The 24,864-nt window shown below is 44.7% G+C and overlaps 1 protein-coding gene across 1 annotated transcript; it reads right to left on the bottom strand.

Annotated features, from left to right (window-relative positions):
- Positions 1 to 21,840: 21,840 nt before the first annotated feature.
- Positions 21,841 to 24,114, bottom strand: OLIG3 (oligodendrocyte transcription factor 3). The gene has a single exon (XM_033235332.1). The coding sequence runs from the start codon at positions 23,805 to 23,807 to the stop codon at positions 22,986 to 22,988; it is 822 nt and encodes a 273-aa protein (XP_033091223.1). The 5' UTR covers positions 23,808 to 24,114; the 3' UTR covers positions 21,841 to 22,985.
- Between the last annotated feature and the right edge of the window lie 750 nt (positions 24,115 to 24,864).

Here is a 24,864-nt window from a genome sequence, read left to right as displayed (position 1 = left end):
AAGTGCAAAGATTCAAATCCATCTTTACATTAAAAGGCACACATGAATCCACTGTATCCAGTAAAACAGTATTATCTGGAAGTAAATACAGTCCAGAACTGAATAAAGTTCCATCGGAGATTTGAACAAAACTGTGCTTAGACATCATTAAAAGAATAACAAAGGCTGGATTGATAGGTCTTTGATGTTTCAATGTGGGATTTTAAAAAATTATATTATTCCCTCACTGGGGATGGAGCTGAAAAGAGTTCTACTTTACAATTCAAGATATATGTCAAGAAATGTATGGTGCTTCATCACAAACAATGGAAACATTATTCAGAAGCAAAAAGACACTTTGCTGGAAGGGTTTAAGGTCTTCAAGATGCTTAGGAAAAAATAATCTTCTTGCTCATTAACTTTAATAAGGCATACAGCCAAAAGTGTATGCCAACCCTCTCTCTCTCTGGGTGGAAGTCCGGACTTTCACTTTTAGGAGTCTTAATAGTCCTGTCTCATGATTAAGTAATGAGAGCTGGCATCAATTTATCTGAAGTTTAGCTGCTCTTGCATTTATCCTTATAAGCCTAGGGAAGATCATAAGACAAATGTTTTAAAGTCAAATATACAAGCAAATTAGATAGATGGTAGATAGATGATTGAGAGATGGATACATACATACATACATACATATATACATGTTTTCACAGCAGAAAAATGCCAGAGTTACTGACTTTTTTTTTTTTTTTTGAGGCGGAGTCTCACTCTGTCACCCGGGCTGGAGTGCAGTGGCCGGATCTCAGCTCACTGCAAGCTCTGCCTCCCGGATTTACACCATTCTCCTGCCTCAGCCTCCCGAGTAGCTGGGACTACAGGCGCCTGCCACCTCGCCCGGCTATTTTTTTTGTATTTTTAGTAGAGACGAGGTTTCACCGTGTTAGCCAGGATGGTCTCGATCTCCTGACCTCGTGATCCGCCCATCTCGGCCTCCCAAAGTGCTGGGATTACAGGCTGGAGCCACTGCGCCCGGCCCTGACTCTTTACTTGGACTCAGGGGACCTGGTGGGGGGGATTACAAGGTTTGTTGGAGGGAAATACTTAATACAGATTAAAATATCTGCTTTCTGTAATCTGGTTCCCAACTAAAAATTCAGTCCCAGCTAAAAATGTAATAGGTTAAAACCTATTGTAATGTTCATTCTTAGGTCTTTTCGAAGTTTTTAAGATGAAAGAGATGGTGAATGTCTGTCCTTGCATTTCAATTTCCTACGACAGAAGAGGAGCTGCTGTTCTAAAGCTAAAATCCAATAACCTTGCAGTGAAGATCCCAGATTGTCCCTGAAATCTGTGCCTGGCAGGGAGGGGAGGGGCAGAGGTGGCAGGCCAGGCCTCTATGAATCCCATTACACCAAAGCGTGGGTAGGACCTGCTCATGGGAACATAACACATCAGTGATGGAGGATAAGGAAAAAAGATTTAAATGTGCTTTCACTTATGGCCGTGCAATATGAAAAACAAATCTAAACATTTGTCTGTAGAATCAGGTGATGATTGGTTGTCGGCTGTCTCAGGGGGAGCAGAGAAATAGTCCATGCACCTGCCACCTAATTCAGTTTAAAACCGGACACATTTACCAAGAGTGGGCTGGCATAATGAAGTTCATTCAAACTGTCAGTGGAGTCAATAACTTATCCCCAACTGCTTTTGTTTCAGCAGCGGCAGTGCCTCTGATCAGGCTGAGGTACTTATTCAAGTAAAATTTATTTTCAATTGCCGGCCATAATGCCATGGGCACAAGCCTGGCTTTGACAGGACCTTTTGCTCAAGGCTACACTATTGTTAAAGTTTGTGTCCATTGTCTAGGGTCTTTGATCTGTCAAAGCTGCTTAACAAGCTGGTTAAAAACTGTTTCAGATAACAGGTGTATCCTTTGAGGGCACAGGAACATTTTTCAGCTCCTTTAAAAGACTGGTTTGAGGATTGACCAAAATTTACAGGCTGGTTGGTGGTGATATATGTAAAGCACTTTTAAAACAAGAAAGTGAGATTTAATGTCTTGACTTCCTTGGGTTTACTCCAACAAGCAACCTTTTTGAGTGAGAGATTTAAGAGACATGTTTGTTTTTGCTTTGTTTTGTTTTTAATCAAATCAAGTGTTAAATATATTTGTATGCAGGTTCGTATGGAATTAGGGTCAAAGTTCAGTGCACACCAGAGGTGTGAGAGGCCACTGCACGTGCACAGAAAAGCCCATGGTCTGCCAATAGCCAACCAGTTACACCTGAAACTGAAAGGTTTCTAACTTCCGGAAACGGCAACGTGCCAGCAGAAGGTGATAGGCATACATGCAGTTGAAAACGTTCTCCTTTTCCAAACTCCAGTACCAGAAAAACTAAGACATTACAGAAGTTCTCCTTGGGAGCCAGATTATTTCTTTCTATTAGTTTCAGAAACACCGTTATGTGTATCTGGGGGGGAAAAGGCACTCTCAGCTGCCTCTTTTCAAATCTATCACAAGCAGTCTCCCCCCTCCTCTGTGGCAGTCATTTTGTTTTGGCTGAAGATTAATGGGGCTAAAAAAAAGGTGGGGCTTGAACCAGGGGACACAATTGAGTCATTTACACTATTCATCTGCATAAAGCTGCCTCAAGTTCACCAAAGTCTCTTTGAGAAAGGGCAGAAATCAGAGTGAGTCTTAACTCTTGTCTCAGACCCTGGCAAAATGCCTTCCATCAAACACCAAACTTTCTAGATTTTTCTAGGTTAGGTCAGAAATCGGGTTAAAATTAAAGAGCCCAACAGTATCTTTTTAGTCAGAAACCATCTCTGAAGGAAGGAGGCAACAAAATTAATGTAAATGTTTATTTGTTTTCTTCCTAAAACGTTAAGTCTGAATGCACCTACTATACCTAAAATAAGTTTCTTTAACGATCTCTAAAAGAGGGGGTTAACCAAGAAAGTAGGAAATTTACATTTTTAAATATATTTATTACCCACACCCCCAAACAAAGCAAAACAAAACAAAACAGAAGGCACACATTGTGCTTAGAAGTAAAATACCCTTAACTACATACAAGAAAGTTCTTACTACATGTAAGTGTTTAATAGGTTATAGAGACATCCTCAATCAATGGGAGTGGGAAGGGAAAATCAATACATCATTTTGGGGAATGCAGTGAGCTATGTAGGGAAAAAGTCAGTTTCGATTCCCATCCTGCACCATCCTCTTTAATAATTCCCCAGGTGGAGGCGCTGTAGCTTGAATCTGATCTGACGCTGTTTAAATTTGGGCAAGATGATTTGCTTCTTCTAAGCATCATTTGTTCTGTTCCTCATTCACAAAAATTGGGACGAGTGCTTTAGTTACAGAAAGAGAGTGTTTTAAAGTTGAAATATAATTTTTTTAAAGTAAGTTTGGCCCTTGATTACTAGTAGTATTTATAATGGAGTCACATTCTATAATTACTAATACAGAAGATTAATGAATATCATTTATCTGGATATAGGAACCCTCGCTAAAAGCATGAAAGTAATCAGAATGAAAGGAATTTATGGATATAAGTACATATAACTATAACTATATATAACTTATATAACTATATATAACTGTAAGTCCTCTATGCATTAAACAAAGTAACCAAAATTAAAAGACAAGAACAAACTTAAAAAGATATTTTTAAGATTTGCCACTTTTTACATGGACATCTTACAAATTAATTAGTAAAATACTAAGGTTCCAACCAATAATCCAATAAAAACATAAATCTGTAATTCCCACAAAAGGAAATATCTGTTTTTGATCATCATAACACCAGAGTCTAACTTCTACATGGCACAGGAATTCTGTCAATATTTTTTACTGTGGAATCTAGGACAAGATCTATTGCATAGCAACATACCCCTCAAAATCATTCCTCTTTGCTATGAAAGGAATACAGTTGTAAAAAAGTAGATAAGAAAATAGTTATTTAATAAGTAACTAGTTATTTAATAGTTATTTTTAAAAATCTACATACACACAATTGTTTATTCTAGCTGATTTATAATAGTGAAACTCTGAGAAAGATTAAAATATACAAATATAGACAAATGGCAAGTTTTCATCTTGTTATGGGAAGAAACATTAGAATTTTTCTCTAACATTTATTTATTTATTTATTATTTTTGAGTCGGAGTCTCGCTCTGTCGCCCAGGCTGGAGTGCAGTGGTGCGATCTCAGCTCACTGCAACCTCTGCCTCCCAGGTTCACGCTATTCTCCTGCCTCAGCCTCCCGAGTAGCTGGGACTACAGGTGCCCGCCACCATGCCCAGCTAATTTTTGGGGGATTTTTTTGTATTTTTAGTAGAGACGGGGTTTCACTGTGTTAGCTAGGATGGTCTCGATCTCCTGACCTCCTCTCATAATGCTGGGATTATAGGTGTGAGCCACCTAACATTTATTTTAAAGAGAGATCCAAAAAATATAATTTTACACATTCTGTTTGAACTTTTATAAACCTAAAGGTATAAAACACTCTATATTGTGCAGCTTGGCTATTGTCATAAGAATTAGATTTAGAGTGAAACCAAAGAGATGTCAGTCAGGCACTTAATAGTCAACTTTTTTTTTTTATAATCCTAAGGAGTATTAACATTTTTCCCTCCCTTGTTTACCTCCCTCCTCATCTTTTCCATCACTCTTTCCCACTCACCCAATACTCCCCACAACAAATAAATAAGCAAGTAAGCAAGTTTTTATCTGGAACAAGCAAGAGTATATAGAAATCAGTTCACAGAAAATGAGGCAGACTGGTCCATAAAAATATTAAAGGACTTATGACCAGGACAGAATGGAATGATGTTCTGTGTTCTCACGCAGCAATGGTTCTCCATTCAAACTCTCTTCCAGATCCTTCCTTCCTGAGCAGTTAGTGGAGCAAGCCTGGGCCTGCCCAGAAGGCGAAATGATGGCAGTGTAGGTGTACTGAGTTGAGTTGTGCTATGGTTTAAGGGGTCCCCTCCAAAACTGGTGTTTAAATTTGATCCCCATTGTGGTAGTATTATGAATGGGGCCTTTTGGGAAGTGATTAAGGTATGAGGGCTGTCCCTTGTGAATGGATTAGTGCCTTATAAAAGGACTGGAGGGAACTGGCTTAGGTCCCTTTTTGCCCTTTCGTCCTTTCTGCCATGTGAAGACACAGTGTTCATCTCCTCTACAGAACACAACAACAAGGCACTATCTTGAAAGCAGAGACCGGGCCCTCTCCACACACCAAATACTGATACCTTGATCTTGGGCTTCCCATCCTCCAGAATTGAGAAATAAATTTCCTTTCTTTATAAACTAACTAGACTCACATATTTGTTGTAACAGTACAAAAGGATTAGACAAACAGTGTCCTTGGGAATTTGTTTCCACCTAGATCCTGTGAATGTGATTTTATTTGGAAATAGGGTATTTGCAGATGTAATCAAGTTAAGGCCGGGCGCGGTGGCTCAAGCCTGTAATCCCAGCACTTTGGGAGGCCGAGACGGGCGGATCACGAGGTCAGGAGATCGAGACCATCCTGACTAACACGGTGAAACCCCGTCTCTACTAAAAAATACAAAAAACTAGCCGGGCGAGGTGGTGGGCGCCTGTAGTCCCAGCTACTCGGGAGGCTGAGGCAGGAGAATGGCGTAAACCCGGGAGGTGGAGCTTGCAGTGAGCTGAGATCCGGCCACTGCACTCCAGCCTGGGCGACAGAGCGAGACTCCGTCTCAAAAAAAAAAAAAAAAAAAAGTTAAGATGAGGTCACACTGCATTAGAGTGAGCCCTAAATCAATGACTGGTGTCCTTAAAATAAGAGGGAAATTTGCACACAGAGACAAGAAAGCCATGTGAAGACGGAGACAGAGATTGAAGTCGCCCTGCCATTAAGCATGGAATACCTGGGTCCACCACAAACCGGACAAAATAAGCAAGGATTCAGATTCCTCCCTGAAGCCTTGGGAGGAAGCACTGCCCTGCCCGTATCTTGGTTTCAGATTTCTAGTTTCCAGAGCCATGAGAAAATAAATTTATGGATTTGTAAAGCCACCCAGTGTGTGACACTTTGTTACAACAGCTAGTACTAGTACTAGTACAGAAATTAGTGCAGTGGGTCTCAAGGGAATGGGGGCAAGAAACAAATCCTAGCAATCTTTCACGTGCTGCGTGACTAACAAAAATCATCTTCTGGAGTTGTATTTCTGACATTTGCTGCTTTCATCAGTAGATCAGTAGCTACCCATTTATCCTTATCTGTCTTCAGCTTACTTTCAAAGAATCACAGGCGATTAGAAAGCAGAACCTTAAGAACATTTATTTCAATGCCGTCATTGCACAGAGAAGGAAACAGGTTCAGAAGAATTAAACGTGTCAACCCAGGTCACATAGCTGTGTTGGGGCAGAACTAGCACAGGAAACTTGTTCTCCTGACAGCAAATATCATTCCCTCAGTCAGCGAACATTTTCCTTGTGTCTCTATTACTTAGGGCTCTGATCCTAGCACTTAAGGACATATAAGAAGAATAAAGAGACAGTCTCTGCCTTTGGAATTAAATTCTGTGTTATGTAATCAGTTGTTTCAACACTTATTACCTTCCGTATAATGAAGCTTTGTGAGGGCAGGGGTTGAGTCTTTCTTGACTGATCACCCCATATCAGTCAGTATATATAAGGAGAAAGAACGAGAGAGAGACATTTATTTTAAGAAATTGGCTCATGAGATTGTGGGGACTGGTAGGTCTGAAATCTGCAGGGCCAACTGACTGGATTTCTATGTTACAGTCTTGAGGTAGAATTCCTTCTTCTCTAGGAACCATCAGATTTTGCTCTTAAGGCCTTCAACTGATTGGATGGGATACACCTGTGTTGTTGGGCGTAATCATCTCCTTAAAGTTAGCTGATTGCAAATGTTAATCACGTCTGCAAAATATTTTCACAGCGACCTCAATATAGTGTTTAAACACTATGAAATTAACTATCACACATCTCCAGCATCCAAGCCCATCTATGCTGGTTCCCACAACCTGGATTTCTCTGACCTCCATTTGTCATAGCTCAGTGCCACCCCTCAGTGGAGCCCTCCCTGACTTCCATCACTAAATTTAGTCAACCAAGTCAAACTCAAGTTGTCTTGCTGTTTGGCTTTGTTCATACCTCTTACTGCTGCCTCTACAGTTTATTTATTGTTCACTTGCTCACTTTCTTATCTCCTCCCTAGAATGAGGACAGGGAGCCTTATTTGTCTCACTTATCACTTTATCCCCAGAGGCAGTTTACTCTAGTGGTTAAAAGCATGGATGGTGAAGATGGGCTGCATGAGTGTGAATCTTAGCCTTGCCCCTTAAAATAGCTATGAGACTTTGCAAAAGTTACTCAACCTCTGGGCTTTGGCGTTCTCATCCTTAAAATTGGAATAGGGTGCCAGGTGCGGTGGCTCATTCCTATAATCCATGGACTTTAGGAGGTCAAGGTGGGAGGATTGTTTGAGCCCAGGAGTTTGAGACCAGCTTGGGCAACATAGTGAAATGCCAACTCTACAGAAAATACAAAAAATTAGCTGGGCATGGTGGTGCATGACTGTAGTCCCAGCTACTTGGGAGGCTGAGGTGGGAGGATCACCTGAACCCCAGAAGTTGAGGCTGCAGTGAGCCATGATTGCACCACTATATCTGAACCTGGGTGAAGGAGTGAGAACCTGTCAAAAACAAACAAAAAAGCCTGGAATAATAATGGTATTTAACACAGAGGGTTGTTGCAACGATTAAATGAATTGAGGGATATAGAAGAGGGCATGGCCTCAGGTTGAGAGCTACATGAGCAATCTACTTACTATGATAGTAGGACCTTAATAAATATATGTTGAAAAAGGTAAGTGAATGGATTGCAATGCCTCTTGGCAACTGGCTAACCAGTGCATCACCATATCTTGCTTTGCTCCACTCGAACTCCACTCACACATGAGAATTCTACACTCCCATTGCACTAAATCACCTTTTGAATCCCCTCTGCTCTCTCTGCCTCTGGCCTTTTTCTGTATTGTTATCTGGTCCCCTGCTTCCTCACCTGACTAATGGCTCCACTGAAATCCCTCTAGACAGAGTTAAATACCCATGGATGCTGATGTTATAACCTCCATCATAGAGTTTAGTACACTGCTTTGCCATTTGCTTGGTTATTTCCCTCCGTGGGACCTTAGCTTTATGAGTGTTGACACCACATCTTCCTCATTCCCAACTGCACCCTCAGGATCTAATGCAGTGCTCAGAGCAGGTCAAGGTTCATCAAATGGATGAACAACTGTAGGAAAAAAATTGTTAGGACATCTGATGACCCTCTGGAAACAAGAGCTCACCATGGAGGTGGTGGACACTGCCAGGGAAGGATGGACAACATTATGAAAGTGACCAGCAACAGGACATGGCCAGCTAGAGAAAGGAGAAGGAGAAGTCAAGGAGAAAGATTAAAAGGCTATTCATGAAGATTTAGGACATCTGTTAGGAACAACAAATTTGGAGTGAGACAGCACGGGGTTCAAATTCAGCTCTACCATTTACTGGCTGTACATCCTTTCCAAGTTACTTAACCTCCCTACTCCTCACCCTCATGACCTATGGAAGGGACCTACTTATGCTATCTTGCCAAACTATTGCAAGAAACCAATATATAACAATGGGTGTTTCTCATTAATGGCAGCTACTCTCAAACAACATAACACATGGAAATAGAGCATTCAGGATAATAAGGTGACTCCTCTTAATGATGTGATTAAGTTACAAAGTTACTTTCCACTCCAAAAAGTGTCTAGAGTCATATGTGGTAAAAAGTCCCTATTCAATGTAGCTATGGATTTAAAAAAAAAAAAGAAATAAATGTATACAGACTTTGTGAGTTTTGTATTACATGATTATGAAATCTCATAGTTGGAAGGCTAACTACAGGTCATCTTATACAAGCACCCATCCAGAGTTTGACTCTTCTCTAGAGCAGTTCTCATTCATTGATTTGCAAAATGCTCTTTATGCACCTATCATGTTCCAGACTCTACCACCTTGGTCCTGCTCTAAGGGATTTACATTCCAGTGGGAGAGGGGCAGCACGCAAATTGGTCCAGGTGGTGAGTGCTGTGAGGGGAAGTACATCATGCTAGGGGAACACACAGGATGGGAAACTGCCACTGGCCCAGGCCTCCCAGTGAAGTGAGAGTAAGCTGGGAAGTGAAGTCTGACTAAGAATAGGCTGGGCAAGCAAGAGGCATGGGGTGGGAACAAACACTTTCCATAATGGGCATGGCATGTGCACAGGCCTGAAGGTTTGGAAGAGTGTACTGATGCCAGAAAGGCTTCCATTTAAATTTGAATCCATCTGCAAAATGTTCTTTCAGGATGATCAGAAAGCTTCTTGAAGAAATTTCCTACTACCTACTGTTTAAGACTCTAAACAGTAGGTATGCAATGTTGTAGAATATATAATGTAATATGTGTTATAGAATATATAATACAGAATGTAATGATGAGCACTATCTCTGGGGCATTATGATTGGGGGTAACTTGCTTCTAAGCGCAGAGTAATCAAGCACTAAATTGCTTCAAGTCAGGAGTCAGAAAGCATGGGAATTCCCACTCATGGTTAATAACTTCAAGGTTGAAGAAATAGAGTGATAAAATAATATTATAGCAACTCCAAGAGGCCTGCATATACATGTATCTCTTCTTCTACCAACACTCTACCACCTAAGAGAAAGGTGATGAAAATTTGTAATAGGCCGGGCACAGTGGCTCACACCTGTAATCCTGACACTTTGCGAGGCTAAGGTGGGTGAATTGCTTGAGGTCAGGAGTTTGAGACCAGCCTGGCTAAAATGGTGAAACCCTGTCTCTACTAAAAATACAAAAATTAGCCAGTCATGATGGCAGGCACATGTAATCTCAGCTACTCAGGAGGCTGAAGCAGGAGAATTGCTTGAACTTGGGAGGTGGACGCTGCAGTGAGCCAAGATTTCGCCACTGCACTCCAGCCTGGATGAGAGAGCAAGACGCCATCTATCACGTGGTCAGGAGATCGAGACCATCCTGGCTAACATGGTGAAACCCCATCTCTACTAAAAATACAAAAAATTAGCCGGGTGTGGTGGCGGGCACCTATAGTCCCAGCTACTTAAGAGGCTGAGGCAGGAGAATGGCGTGAACCCAGGAGGCAGAGCTTGCAGTGAGACTTGACACTGCACTCCAGCCTGGACGACACAGCAAGATTCCGTTTCAAAAAAAAAAGAAGAAAAAGAAAATCTTATAATAATATTAGTATGCAATTTAAAAAAATTATTCTAGTTAACTTAGAATGTATTCAGTTAGAAGACAAATATAATCATATTTTTAAAAAGTAAAAATGTATCCTCCTTGGACCCACTTTACCAGATATTAAGATATAATACTAAGGCATAGCAATAAAAATATGCTGATGGGGCATAGAAATAGATTAATATACCAGTGATACAGAACAGAGAGCTCAGAAATGACTCATGAATATAGGAACTTGATATAGGATAAAGATGCCATCATAAATTAATAGGGAAGTGACATATTGTGTAGCAGTCAATAGTTGGGAAAATTGGTGTACAGATATTAGGCTCGGAGAAAACAGTTGTTACATCTAAAACTTTCAATATATGAACTATACAATAAACTCCTGAGAAAAAAACAACAGATAAAGATGGGTGACCTGATAGAAAAATGAGCAACTTGGGCAGATACAAGAGGAGGCATATATATATAAAGATGTGCATTGCAGTGTTATCATTACAGGATGCTAGAGGGAAGGTAAGTTTAATCCCTATGGAAATAGTAAATGAAATGTGATGGACACACAGTATGAAGCATTCAGTAGAAGTCAAGAGTTAGGAACAAGATTAACGAATGGCAAAGTGGATGGATCTTAAAACATAATGCTGAGTGGAAAAAAAAGTATTAAACAGAAAAAGGGCTATAGCAAAACTCATGTATAAATTAAAAATAGATACACACATGCCAGGCAGAGTGGCTCACGCCTGTAATCCCAGCACTTTGGAAGGCCGAGGTGGGCAGATCACAAGGTCAAGAGTTCGAGACCAGCCTGGCCAACGTAGTGAAACCCCGTCTCTACTAAAAATACAAAAAATTAGCCGGGCATGGTGGCGGCACCTGTAGTCCCAGCTACTCAGGAGGCTGAGGTAGGAGAATGGCTTACACCCAGGACAGAGGTTGCAGTGAGACGAAATTGCGCCATTGCACTCCAGCCTGGGTGACAGAGTGAGACTCCATCTCAAAAAAAAAAAAAAAAGGAAAGAAAACGGTACATATACAAAACAACACTGCTGATTTTATAAAGGTTCCTACTTTTCATACATATTCAAGGATATATATTAAACATATTTGAAGCATGTCTGTGGGGGAGAGGGCAATGGGACAAGACAGTGGCCTTGTCCTAAATGATGATGACAGTGTGCCAAACACTGAGATGAATGCACTTATCTTAGCCCTCTGTCAGGAGACAACCTCCCAAAGGTCTCTTGCATTTCTGTGCATATTGTGATCAGCGACACTGACAAGTTTCATTCTGGACTGTCTACTCATAGGTGTTTGTATAGACAATAGCCTTAGAAGATGCAGACAGTGTCTCCCTCTGGATTAGAAGGCATGTTTGTTTGCTACATGGGATAATAAAGATAATGTCTCATTCCAAAGCAAAAGTTGGGCAGATTTGTTGGAAGCCCATTATAAAGCTTGGGGTTTTCTAAGCTCAAGCTTTCTCAAATGTAACTCAATCCACTGCATGTGAAGCATCTCCCTCTGCATTGCCTTCCTGGGAATTAAGGGACAAGAGGAGTGTGAACATGAAGCTCATGATACGTTCTGTGCCATGAGAAATCAAGTCCTTTATTTCTGACCCAGGAGTCTCATGTCTTCTGTCAGCATCTGTGAAACTATAGCAGTCGTCTTTTGAACCTGCAAGTAAGGTAAAATCTCCGAATCTGTATTTCTAACAAGGTCTCAAATGATGTTGATGCTGTTAGGCCAGAGGACATGATAACCACTGGTCCAGTCATACCAACTGTATGGCCTGGGGAAGTTACTTAACTTTCTGTGCCTCAGTTTCTTCATCTGAAAAAATGAGAATAATAATGATACCAACTTATCAGGCTTGCAGTGAGAATTAAATGAGCTAATATGTGTCAAGTGTTTAAAACCATGACTGGCACATATTAAACACTTTGTGTTTTCTATGGCTATCTATATAAATACGTTCCTTAAGTTGACACAAACTAGTAAAGCATAAATAGCCTCTACCACAATACCCCTATCACCTAGGAAAGCACTCTTATGACAATGCTGCTTTTGAAAGTTAAAGCACCTCTGAATGGCTTTGGTTCTGGAACACACTTCTGCGTAGCTCGTTTCTTTGTAACAATACAGACTGGAAATAAAGACATGAAAAGAGGGTTGGGAGCTTCCTAGAAACCAAAACTAGTTGGAAGAGCAGGCAGATTGTGTGTGCAAGGACGTGGCAAGAAGGCCAGGAGAATGTAAACCCTATGTTTCCTGAAAGCAATGAAGTAGCCAGTGGAAGTGTGCAAATAGAAGGGCATGATCACATGGAATGAAAATAAAGGCTGGAAGCAGAGAGGTAGAGAAGATGGCCAAAAGATGACTAGGTAATTGAGAAGCAAGATAGAGGAAGAGAGGAAGAAAGGAAAACTGAGGAGGAAGAACAAGGAGAAAGAGAAAATCTCCCATAAATCTTTCATCTCTTGGAAGTATGTAAGCATGGTCCTTTTTCTAAGTACTATCGTAATGACCTAAAGCCTATATAGGTGAGGAATAAACCAATAAGAGTAATTCTTGATGCCATGTTACCACCAGAAATGTTTTCCATTTTTAAAAAGTGGCCACCATGTTCGTTGCCTTACCTGCCCCACTTAATCCTTTTCAACCCTGCCCTGCAGATTCTGCCTTGCCATTGTTTACTTCTGACCTCTTTCTTTCAAGCCTAAAGTGTAGGGCAACATGGAATGTTTCTTTGAATATTCTAGAGTCAACAAACTAAAACATCCTTGTATACCATAATGGTATATATTTTAGATGAGCAACCTTTCTATAAAATTTCAAAGGAAGTTAATTCTAGAAAAAGAAAATAATCTATAATGGTGAAGTAAATAATTATAAGAAAAATATCTCACCTCTCACTGTACTCTTAGATGCAGTCTAGGTTCTCTGCTGTGAGAGTTCATAGGAACCAAAATTTAGAAAAGTTAACACTGTCCTGCTGATCTCTTCTACCCCTTCCTCCAGCTATTCCAGCACTGTCAGCATCAGCCACTTCAGGGCCAAATTAGCATTAGGCTGAGGTTTACATAAAATAGTTTCTAAAAAATTATTAGGTCTCTCCATTTTTAATGTAATTTCTTGTATTGAGATCTAGGATTTACTGTGAAAAGTACACTAAACGTTTCTTAGTATTTTCTACTTAAAAACCTGCCGATAGCAATAATGATAAAAAGTTACTAGTCAAATAAAGATGGGAATATTAGACATTGGGGATTACCAGTGAGAGGAGGGTGGGAGTGGGGTGAGGGTTAAAAAGCTACCTATTAAGTACTATGCTCACTACCTGGGTGACAAGATCATTCGTACACCAAACCTCAGCAACATGCAATTTACCCATGCAACAAGGCTGCACATGTACCATTTGAAACTAAAATAAAAATGGAAAAAAAAAAAAGTAAAGAAAAGTTACTAGTCAAGTCAATATACTCTCTGGCCCTGAAGAGATCACATGTTTCAATTAAGAGCCTGGCAAACACTCCACAGGTTGAAGGAAATGCTGGAGAACCAAGTACCTAAGGGTAAAAAATGAAAAAAATGTCTATATCAAAATGCTCTTTGGGAAGAGACATTGATACTGAGCACATTATTCTCTGCAAAGGAGAAAGAAAGAAACTAACCCACCTCTACCTGGTCAGACAGTAGAATTTCTAAAACTGTACTTAATTCACTCTGACTTATTAACAATATAATTTAGTAAAAATGGAAACAAATTGCTTCCTCTGCTATTTCCCCCATGGACTATTTAGCAAGAGGGAATGGCTTCTAATTTTTCATGTTTGTGTCTGTATAGCACTGCAGGGAAGTCGGATTTTCAGAACATCATTGCATAGATTTGCAACAATAGCCTTTAGTATCAAAAAGGGCAACTCTATTTGCGTTACACAGATCACAATGTCTGTCTGTCCGTCTGGATCCCATTTTTCACATGATTGGAATGAACAGTTAGCTGTACAGAAAACCAGAACAAAAGTCCAGCATTGACTAGGGTCAAACTTAGTTTAAATGATGAGTCCCTTTCGATTCACTAGATTTTTATATTTTCCCAGTGAGAGAAAAGTGCCACCATTCTTCATGAAGCATCATTTAATGCCAATTGCCTTTGAACTGGCCTCCCTCATGTCTGTACCTTATATTGACTAGCTCATATACCACTATCTGGTCCAGTCAGCTGTGGCAAGAAAGGCAAAGGATGGCTTTAACCAGTGCCTGACCCTTCAGCATCACTTCCTTAAGAAGTGACAGTGGATGTGTGGCTCCATAGACTCTTCCTATTACCTAGTTCAAGCAAACAACTAATTTCCAAAACTGTTAATATCCACATCTTGATCACTTTAATAATACGCATCTCTATAGATGGTAGCTTTCACCTCTCTGCAATGTTTTATTTAAATGGACCCACAATGACCAAACAGATACCAAATTGAAACTATTATCTTTTTAATTAGTATGGGATATATTTTGTTTTTTTTCTTAAAGAGATGCTTTGAAAATTCAATTTTTCCAGTTAACCATCTCTGATGCAAAGTTAACTGAATGACTGCTAGTTTTGCTTGGGCTCCAATATAGCTGGTTAACTGTTCTATTTTAGAAATATATTTAATTACAACTTGCAGTTTTCACCTTACAGATGTGAAAAGACACAGAGACTCACAATCCAAACCTGCCTCCTATATGTTTATTCTTCTTTGTTCTTTCTTATGACACTCAAATCCTGTCTTCTTAGATTAAAATTATTAATAGAGAAATAACTGGAGAATAACCAAACCAAAAATATATTACATGATGGAACAAACTAATTAATACAAAAGAAGATTGGATTAAAAAATTATAGCCAAAGCCTCAAATTAAAGAGAAAGAAATTCAACACAGAAGGATAAGGGGACAGAGAAGTCAAACAAGCTCTTTTTTTAACTTTTGTGCAAGAACCCCTGGCCTCAAGCTTTAAAGATTACCGGAAGCCCCAAAGGAGCTCCCTCCGGTCTTCTCTGAGGATCCAGCACAGATCTAACAATTGAGTGCTGAATCTTTGTGTTCTAGGTGGGATTATTTATCAGGGATTTTGTTTTGTCTGGGTTTTCAATGGCCCGGCCCCAGCTGTACATCTGGGGACAGACCACAGCTTCAGTCAACAGAGGGTTTGTAGCGATCCATTGGGAAGCTTCCCTCCCCCCTGCAGGGATGGAGTAATTAACAGACCATTAAGTCACTTCTGCTTTATTGAAGGGGATACTGTGCAGGTCGTTTCTTTGAAAACTTTTGTTCTTGAAGGAAATTACAGGATTGTTTTATGTTTAGAACCACAGCCTGGTGAACTCTGGAGTCCAGAGGCAAATTTCTGTAGCTGGGGGAGCTACAGAGACAGGAGGATAATGACAGTAATCCCATTAAAAAAGTATCTCCACCAACTCCCTTTCTTTTATTTTTTTCTTTAAAAAACAGTTAAAAGAAAAACGATTTGCTCATTTGCTAATAACTAATAGGGACATGAAATACGAGATGTCCCAGACTGAAGTTTATCTCTGTGTCAATAAATCTCTAAACAACTGCCACGAAACGAAGTACTGCCACCATTGCTTCTTTTATTTCCATATTAATCAAAAGCATCTGCTCCTGTCCTCTCCAGTGGAGAGAATGGGCAGTGAGTTTTCTAGCATCTGAAAAAGCGTCTGGAAGGACGTGTTTGCAGCACTTGTGTTTTGTGAGGCCAGTGGAATTTTTACCCTCGGACTTAGGTGACTTAGGTGACCGATGTTTTCCCGCTAGGCTCTGAGGGCACAGAGGACAGGAGCTATTTCTTATGCATGTGAATGCCTTATTTCTCTTGCTGTTTTACTTTTTTTTTTTCCTCTGTTGCCGCTCCCAGCACCTGGCACATCGGAAGCATTCAGAAAATGTTCTTGCTGAAGTGGGGGAAGATTGAGAGAAACTCCAAAGGAAGTAATGATAAGGCTTGCGTTGCTGGGAGTGCACTAGAGCGCCATATGTTTACATTTGGTTTCAAACGATGGTGTGAATTTCCTTGTCCTTTCCCGGGGTAGACGGAAGGGAGGCGGGATGGTGGGGGGACTGAATAACCAGGAGGAGAAAGGAGTCGCCATAAAATGCGCCCACGCCACCCTCTATGTTCCCCAGTGGAATTAAGGATCTTGCTGAGGCAAAAGTGCGTTCTTGGCACCACAGTCCCGCAGCACGCACTGAGGGGGCCCCCCTCAGTATCCGGCTTCCCCAATTTTCCAAGCATGGAGGTGAAGGATGCTTGTGTGTAAACTGTGGCAACCCCCAGAATCAGGCCCTGGCTCCTGCACTTTCGGAGATGTCCGTTGCAGACCACGAGGAAAAGAGGGGTCTTACTCAAGTCAGGGCCGGACAGAACCCCAAAACTTTCTTTTTCTTTTCTTTTCCTTTTTTTTTGTTTTGTTTTGTTTTTTGAGACGGAGTCTTGCTGTGTCACCCAGGCTGGAGTGCAGTGGCCGGATCTCTGCTCACTGCAAGCTCCACCTCCCGGGTTCACGCCATTCTCCTGCCTCAGCCTCCCCAGTAGCTGGGACTACAGGCACTCGCCACCTCACCCAGCTAGTTTTTTGCATTTTTTAGTAGAGACGGGGTTTCACTGTGTTAGCCAGGATGGTCTCGATCTCCTGACCTCGTGATCCGCCCGTCTCGGCCTCCCAAAGTGCTGGGATTACAGGCTTGAGCCACCGCGCCCGGCCTTAGTGCAGTGGCGTGATCTCAGCTCACTGCAGACTCTGTCTCCCGGATTCAAGCGATTCTCCTGCCTCAGCCTCCCGAGTAGCTGGGATTACAGACACCCACCACCGCGCCCGGCTAATTTTTGTATTTTTTATTAGAGATGGAGTTTCACCATCTTGGCCAGGCTGGTCTCGAACATCTGACCTCATGATCCACCCGCCTCGGCCTCCCAGAGTGCTGGGATTACAGGCATGAGCCACCGCGCCCGACCAATCCAAAACTTTCGAGGGCAGCTATCCGACGCTGCCTCACAGACCCTTAGGCGCTGCCCCCTCTTTGCCCCTCTCCTCCGGGGGTGCGAGAAACCCGACCACTCTGCTTCCACTCAAATCCCAGGACACAGCAGTAAAATCAAGGCCCGTCATTGAACTCCCAGGTCTGTGCACCCCTCCCTCCTGGCTCCCTGGGGTCTTGGCCCTAGCAGGTCCAGGACCAACCCCTCGAGGGACCCACTACCGAGGCGAGTTAAATTCCTTTTGCCGGTGCCTGGCTGCGAGGACAAATGTCCGTACTTTGATTAGGGAGCCACGTGCAGTCCAGGGGCTTGCGTTAGAAGCAACGGCTCCCTTCCAGGGGCTGTGATCCGGTTCGGCCAGGGAGAGCGAGGCGCCGGGGTCGTCTGTGAGGTCCCCAGCGAAGAGGCGCAGCTGGGGAAGGCGCCGCCCCGGACCCCCGGCGCCATCCTAACCCGGCCTCTCGTTAGCAAAGTTAACAAACTCCTGAGAGTGTCAGCCCCGCGCTGCGTGTGGGGGCGCTGGGACCCGAGAGGAAAGAGCGCCCGCCGCTCTCAGCCAGACTTTGAATTTGTTTGTTGTTACCGTTTTTGTTTTGCCTCCCAGTTTCCATAAACGCTTAGGTATTTGGAGGCACTTTGCAGGTGTTGGCGCAGGCGATGATGGGCCTCGGTGGAATCTGCCCCCCAACACATCCTTTTGTCGTCTGCGCCCCAGCCTGTCTGACTGTGTCCTGCGGGGACCCCGAGACAGTTCGGGGTAAGGGCGCGGAGACTGACGCTTGCCACCGGACCCATCGGCAACCCGAGGACCCCTAGCCCGTCGCGGAGCTGGAGTCTGGGCTTCCGGCTCTCCGCTCTCCGCAGCTGGATACAGGAGGAGGGCGGGAGGGGTCGCGCACCCCGCGGCTCGGCGGGGATCGCTCCCAGGGGCTCCGGGGCCATCGCGAGCGTGGACTCCGGCTGCTGGTGGGCTCCCTTGGCGTCCAATGCACCCCCATTCTCTCCCGCCCCCTCGCAGCCCCGCGACCGCAGTGTCCCAGGGAAGGTTTCACTGAAAACGCACGCTCGACGGCCCGAGCCTTCGCAGTTTGATTTCTGTGGGCCCCTTAAACGGGCACTGGGTACACGAGAGGCCCCAACTGTCTGCAGGGGCGGGGAGGGAAGGGCGCTCCCAACTCTCTGCAGGGGCGGGAAGTCTCGCAAGTTTTCCTAGAGGCAAGCTGAAGATGCAGGCCACCTCCTTCCCGCACGGCCCCTCCCTTGGCCTAGTTCTTTCCCAAGACACTTCCCAGCCCTTGGGCGGCGGCTCCTCCACTCACTTCCTTCCTACACCTGAGGAGCCTGGACCCCGCGGGGCTGCATTTGGGAGGACAGGCCCAGATGCCGCACGGCCGGGAGGGCGCCTGGCCTCGGTGTCCTCTCTTCACAGCTCCCCCTTCTCGGCTTCGGCCTAGAGCGGTGCGAGGAGGGGTGGTCCTGGGGTGGCCTCGGGCCTGCGGGCGCGGAGGGGCTGCTCGGGAGAGTTGCCCAGGGGAGGCCCCTGCAAACCAGAGACGGACTCCCTGGGGCAGGTCAGTCCCGGAAAAGCCCCCCTCCCCGGGCTGAGGCCGAGCCGCGAGGGGGATCTTCAGGCTTGCGAGTCTCCTCCGGGTGCCGGCCTCGAGGCCAGTCCCGAGTCCCCAGGGCGGCCCGGTGGGGGAGCAAGCATCACAGAGAGGTCTCGGAGATTTCTAGTCTGGGTGAGGGGAGTTGGGAGCCCACCCTTAGCAGTCACTTCCGCTCTCCAGTGGCGGGTGGGAAAAGGGGAACAGAGGGCCCCGGAGTCTCTGGAAGGTACGTGGAACGCGAAGTTAAATGTTGGTGTCTGAGCGAGGTGCTCGTGGGACAGAGGGGGTTCCAGCGTCCTCCCGGAGGGAGGAGGCATTTGCAGTTTCTGCTGAATGCGTCAGTGGAAGCACAAAACCTTGGTTGACCTAGCAGCTGGGGAAAGAAAGAAGTTCGAGGGGACACAAGGCCCCCTACTGCTGGAGCGAGGAAACCCTGGGCTTGGCCAGCTCAGGCCGCTTCTCCTTGCCCGTTTGCGGGCTGTCAGCCTCAGCGGCCCCAGAAACAAAGATCTGGTGTGCCCAGCCGACGCAGGTGTCATTTTCCCTTTCTAAGGGTCACTTTCTTCCGCCCTCTAAATTAGATCATCGCCTGGGAAAGCGCTGAGAGGTTTCTGGTGTGGGCTTCTCAAGGTGTCTCCGCCCAGGAGGATTTCGCCATCCTTTTAAACGTAAGGCGGTGTTTAATCTGAAATAAAAGGATCGTCGTGGTGTTTCCAGATTGAATGAAAAAGTAAACTTGCGAAATTTCGAGAAAGTGGAAAATTTACAACGAAAAAAAAATCCGGCCGAAACCCATTTTCACCTTTGCGGTCATGAAATCTTGTTTCTGGAGTCGATAATTCGAGTATTTAAAGGGAAGCGCAATGACAGCAAAAGTCGGCCTGAAAACTCACACGCCCAGCAGACCCGCCTAGGCATCAAGGGAAGGGCCTTCCTGGAGGGTGAATGGAGATTGTTTGTTCCCAATAAATCCAGAAACCTCAGATGACCTGGCTTCCAAATCACCTTCTTCACTGGGTTCCTGTCCTGTTCTTAAAGAAATCCTCTCTTCTGGTCTTGAAGCCAAAAGAATTTTTGTAACCCAGAAAAGAGCTCTGCTCACTTAAGAGATCTTCTCAATGTTGGAAGTGGTGTCTATTTTCCATTTTAGTTGCAAATTTTGCAATAGAGTTCCCTGTGCTCAAGCTTCCTTTTAGCTTCTGTGAGTGGACGTCACAGCTCTTTAAACTGACCACTGCTGTAACTCAAGGATTTTCTATCTCAGCAGGACAATCACAAAATCCACTACCGTTCTAGTGTAAAGAGTGTGGCTTTATTCCTTTACATAACCCAATTTAAGCCTCAGCTTTAGAGAAGGCATGAGGCCCACCACTAGGCCAGCCGTAACCACCTGAGTCTTTCCCCAGAACCAGGCCTTTGGAAACAGGACTCAAAAGAACTAAGACTTTGGAAACAGGACTCAAAAGAACGCGGCTAAGGAGAAAGTCGTTTTCCTGATTGATGAAACTTCTCCCTCCCCTCCCCTTTCTAAATAATAAACTCTGGGGAAAGGCTGGAGGGCTGCCTTGTGTTGGTTTCAAATAAATCTTCAATAGGTTCTTTCCTCACCCAGAGAAATGAATCACCCTTGGGAAACGGACGATTATTCCCCCATTTGTCTGCCTAAAACCAGTGGAAACAAGCACCCTCCACTGTAGACCCTAACTTAGGTCTTTCTCGTGGCTGAGAGTGGGGTAGCCATGAGAAGGTAAAAAGGGATGGAGGGGCACGATTTGGATAGAAGAGAAACCCACAGAGATGCTCTCCCTGGCAAAGGCAGTACTGGGCAGGCATCGGGGACCCAGGAAAGACAGGGCAAATGCAAATGCTTCTCAGACTTGCTCTCCTTGCTGGATTCTGGAAACAGACCATGGGCCTCCCCCGCATTGGAGAGGAGCTTGGGCTTCAACCAGCATGGAGGGGATGTTACAACTTATTCAGAAGCAAATTCTGGGGTGTTGCATTTCAGAGTTCTGTTTTCCTCAGAGGGAAATGGAGGCCTGTGTCGTTGGGGCTATCCTCACTACAGCTTGATTTATTGTTCTCTTTTAACAAATACACAAAACTTTCTTGCTGGATTACTTCTGCTTATATAAACCATTTAAAAGTGTTATGGCCGGAGGTGAAAAGAAAAGTAGTTTATTAAAATGACTCCTGTTTTAGCTGACTTTTATGTAGAAGATGCCCAATATATATGGCTAACCAGACCAGCGATCTTCTAAGGGAAGAAAGAAGGGAGGATTCTTGCTATAAATCTGCAGGTTGCTGAGACTTGGGCCATGGTTTGACTCACTCGGAGCTCACCTTACAAAGCAGAGAAGCCTTCCCTTTCTCTGCAGGCCATGCTTCTGAGGGGGCAGGCAAGCAGGGTGAGTATTTTATTATTTTCTAGGACCACTCTTTGTTGACTTTTAAAATGTATACTAGAGTTTAACATGGGGGGGGGGGGAACGCAAGTTCAATTTAAAGTGAAAAGAATTCAATTTAAAGTGCTTCATCCTTGTTTGTTGCTAACACAGTCATCATAGTGACACTCCACCTCTCATTTCCTGCCACTTTAAGTTTCTAGATTACTTTTTAAAATTCAGTTCTTGAGTTTATGAGGGTCCGATTACTGCAGAGAAATAAGGAGCTCAAATAGCATAAGACTATGAATGTGGGCAATGCCCTGCTTGAAGGACATTTAGTTCCAAAAATTAGCACCAATTTACCCATCCTGTTTACTTGTGCATAATCAGGGAAAACCTTCACATCTGCCCACCATCCAAATCCCTCACCCACACCCAGGTACAGCTTACCTGGTCCACATGTTTCCAATACCACTACCCCCATCTGCTAAGATTTTAGGCAAAGGCAAAGTCACGATTTAAAGATTCTTTTTTATTTGAAATCTCATCCAGAAACACTGGTTATTAATAAATATCATAGTTATCAAGAATATATAAAAAATAAAGACAGGTATCGTCTTTGAGGCCCTAACAAAATATTTCAAGCAAATGTTCAGGAAAATAAAAACGGCACCCCTCCCAAAACCAGGATAAGTTTTCAAAGCTGATAATAGAGAGAGCCAACCCCGCATGCAGACTAACTGAGCGAGGGGGGGTGGGTGGGGCAAGCTACTAAAGGGAGCCCAAGCTTTTACAATGGCGGCCCCAGAACAGCAGAGGAAGGTTCCGAATAAAGTTTGAAGGGGTGCATATGGGAGAAGAAGCGTGTGTGCGTGAGTGTGGGTCTTTGCACTCTGCCCCTTTTTTCATTTCATACGACCACAGACAGATATATGGAGTACTTGGGATAATTCACTAATAAATCCTTGTTACAAGGAAAACGGCACCACGGCCTGCACAACATGTTTAGACAAGATTCATTTAGAAGCGTGCATGCATTCTTTTGACCTACACTGCGTCCAAAGGAAAACCCACATAGGAGGTGTCATGCCCTGGACTGGAGTTGAGATTCAAAACTTGGGTCTTGATCTCTCTCTCTCTCTCTCTCTCTCTCTCCATTGTCTCTAGAAAAACTATGGCGAGGACAGAGACAATCATAATAGCATCAATCTCAAGAAAATATTTACATTTGTTTTGCACAAAAGGGATGGCCGTCTTTTTCCTAAGCGAGAACACAGAGTCAGAGGAAGCCGACTCAAAAGTCCCTTCGCAAGTTTTTAACTACACCGATCCCATCTTTATACAACAAATGCAGTTTTGACAAGAGCGTATGGCAGTGAGAAATACTGGCGCGGCATGGGGAAAAGAAGCATGCATGCAAAACACACGACGTCCGGTTCGAGTCCCCCTTTGCTACCACCTAGAAATTGCAGTTTGATTTTGGTCCTTTCCCTCCGGGGGTCAAGTGGAGTCTGAGATCTCTCAGACAGCGTGGGAGGCTGCGGGCCCCGGCGCCTGCCCTCCCGTGGGCCAAGCTCGCAGCTTCCCTCTTCCCTCCCGGCCCGGCACCGCGGCCCCTCCCGCCGCTCTCGCTTCTCCTCTGCAGCCGGGCCCGCCCGCTGCTCACTTGAGCAAGTCCTTGGACTCGGCCGACAGCCGGGCCATGTTGGCTGTGGAGAGAGCGGACAGGTGCGGAGGCGGCGGCATCTGGCAGATGGTGCAGGGGCAAGGCAGACCAGCCCAGTGCTGGAAGCCGCTGCCCAGCTGCAGCGCGGGCGGCGTGGAGGGTGCCTTGAGCAGCGAGTGGGGAGGCCGGATGGTGCCGATGGCGGGAAGTGAGGCGGCGGACAGCGGTGACGGGGCGTTGCCGGATGAGAGCGCGCCGCCCAGGATGGGGTGCACAGGGTGCACGGTGTTGGCCGCGTGCGCGGGGTGGCCGGCCGAGTGGCCCACGGTCCCGCAGTGAAAGGCCGAGTGGTGGCCCCCATAGATCTCGCCAACCAACCTCTTCATCTCCTCCAGGGAGCTGGTGAGCATGAGAATGTAGTTTCTGGCAAGCAGGAGGGTGGCGATCTTGGAGAGCTTGCGCACCGAGGGCCCGTGTGCGTAAGGCATGACTTCGCGCAGCCCGTCCATGGCGAGGTTCAGGTCGTGCATCCGCTTGCGTTCGCGTCCGTTGATCTTCAGCCGCAACTGCTGTAGGTCCTGCTCCGACAGCTGCTTCTTGATTTTGTACTTGCTGCTTTCTCCTGCGGCCTTGGCGCCAGCCCGCGAGAGGCTTTCCCCGGACATCTTCTGCATCATATCGCCCTGCGTGGACGAGACCGAGTTGAGACGGCTCTCCTGGTGGTGGTGGTGGTGGCGGTGGTGGTGGTCCCTCAGGTACATTTCGTCCATGTCCGGAGATGAAGCTCTGCTGGAGACAGAGCTCGAATCAGAATTCATTTTATTAGAGGGGATGCGGCCCTACCTTGGGGAGGCTTTAGGCGGGAAATTAAAGAAAATCCTGAATTAAAAAAAAAAAAAAATCTGCACAGCCCAGGAACCCACTTCTCAGCAGCAAGACGTGAGAAGAAAAGCTGAGATGCTGCTTTTCCCCACCTCTCTCCCTCCCACGCCCCACTCTGGTTAGGCTGCTTCCTGGACAGCTAGTTGGTGTGTGCTTGAACTAACCTCACGCTGAAAAAGAGGGGCTTTTATAGAGCTGCGGCGGAGAAAAGAGACAAAAGGAACCCTCCTATCTATCCTGGGCTGGTTAGGATGACGTGCCATCATTCAGGGCGGTGCGCTTTGCTGTCCCATTTAGCAAGGATTCCTATTCATATTCATTGCGGGGCCGCCCTGGGACACCTCTGCTTCGAACCGCTAGGAGCCCCCAGGCACAAAACCCTCTGATTGACACACTTACCGCTCCAGCTCACGCCTTCCTGATTTTTTTTTAAACTTTCTTCCACCCCACCCCCTTTCCCAATTTCTCTAACCAAATCACACATCGGGAATGGAAGGAAGGGAAGAGAACGTGGCCAGGCGGTTGATGGAGGTTCCTCTGGGTTTGGAGAGAGGAATTGAAACATTCGCTCTCCTTCCTTTCCTGGCTGCTCCCAAGTTTAGAGAAATATGCGCAAAAATAGGTCCCGTTGGAAAGGTTTGAGGGACAGAGGTGCTGTCGGAGGGCAGGTGCTGTCAGCGGGGATTGGGGGTGGTGGGAAGACTGCATGCCGACGTTCTCTGTCTCAAGAATTTTTTTCATTAGATCTCTTTCCTAAACACTTCCATTCTGTCAATTTTGTTTATTGAGCCCTTCTGGTGTGGTTTCAACGGGATGTCCATGTTTGATGATGGCTTTCCCCCTGACAGTATTGTGGTGGAGAATTCTCTTATTTACTTTGTCCTCTCTTTAGTTTTAAAACATGGATTACTAAAAGAATTTCAGTTTTGCACAGTTCTTTAACTTCCTAGACCAAAAAGTGAGAAAAAAAGAATGTTAATGTCACAAGAAAAG

The sequence above is a fragment of the Trachypithecus francoisi genome, unplaced genomic scaffold (genome assembly GCF_009764315.1).
Source record: "Trachypithecus francoisi isolate TF-2019V2 unplaced genomic scaffold, Tfra_2.0 Lachesis_group15, whole genome shotgun sequence".
Classification (NCBI taxonomy): domain Eukaryota; kingdom Metazoa; phylum Chordata; class Mammalia; order Primates; family Cercopithecidae; genus Trachypithecus; species Trachypithecus francoisi.
This window is presented reverse-complemented; position numbering and strand designations above follow the sequence as displayed.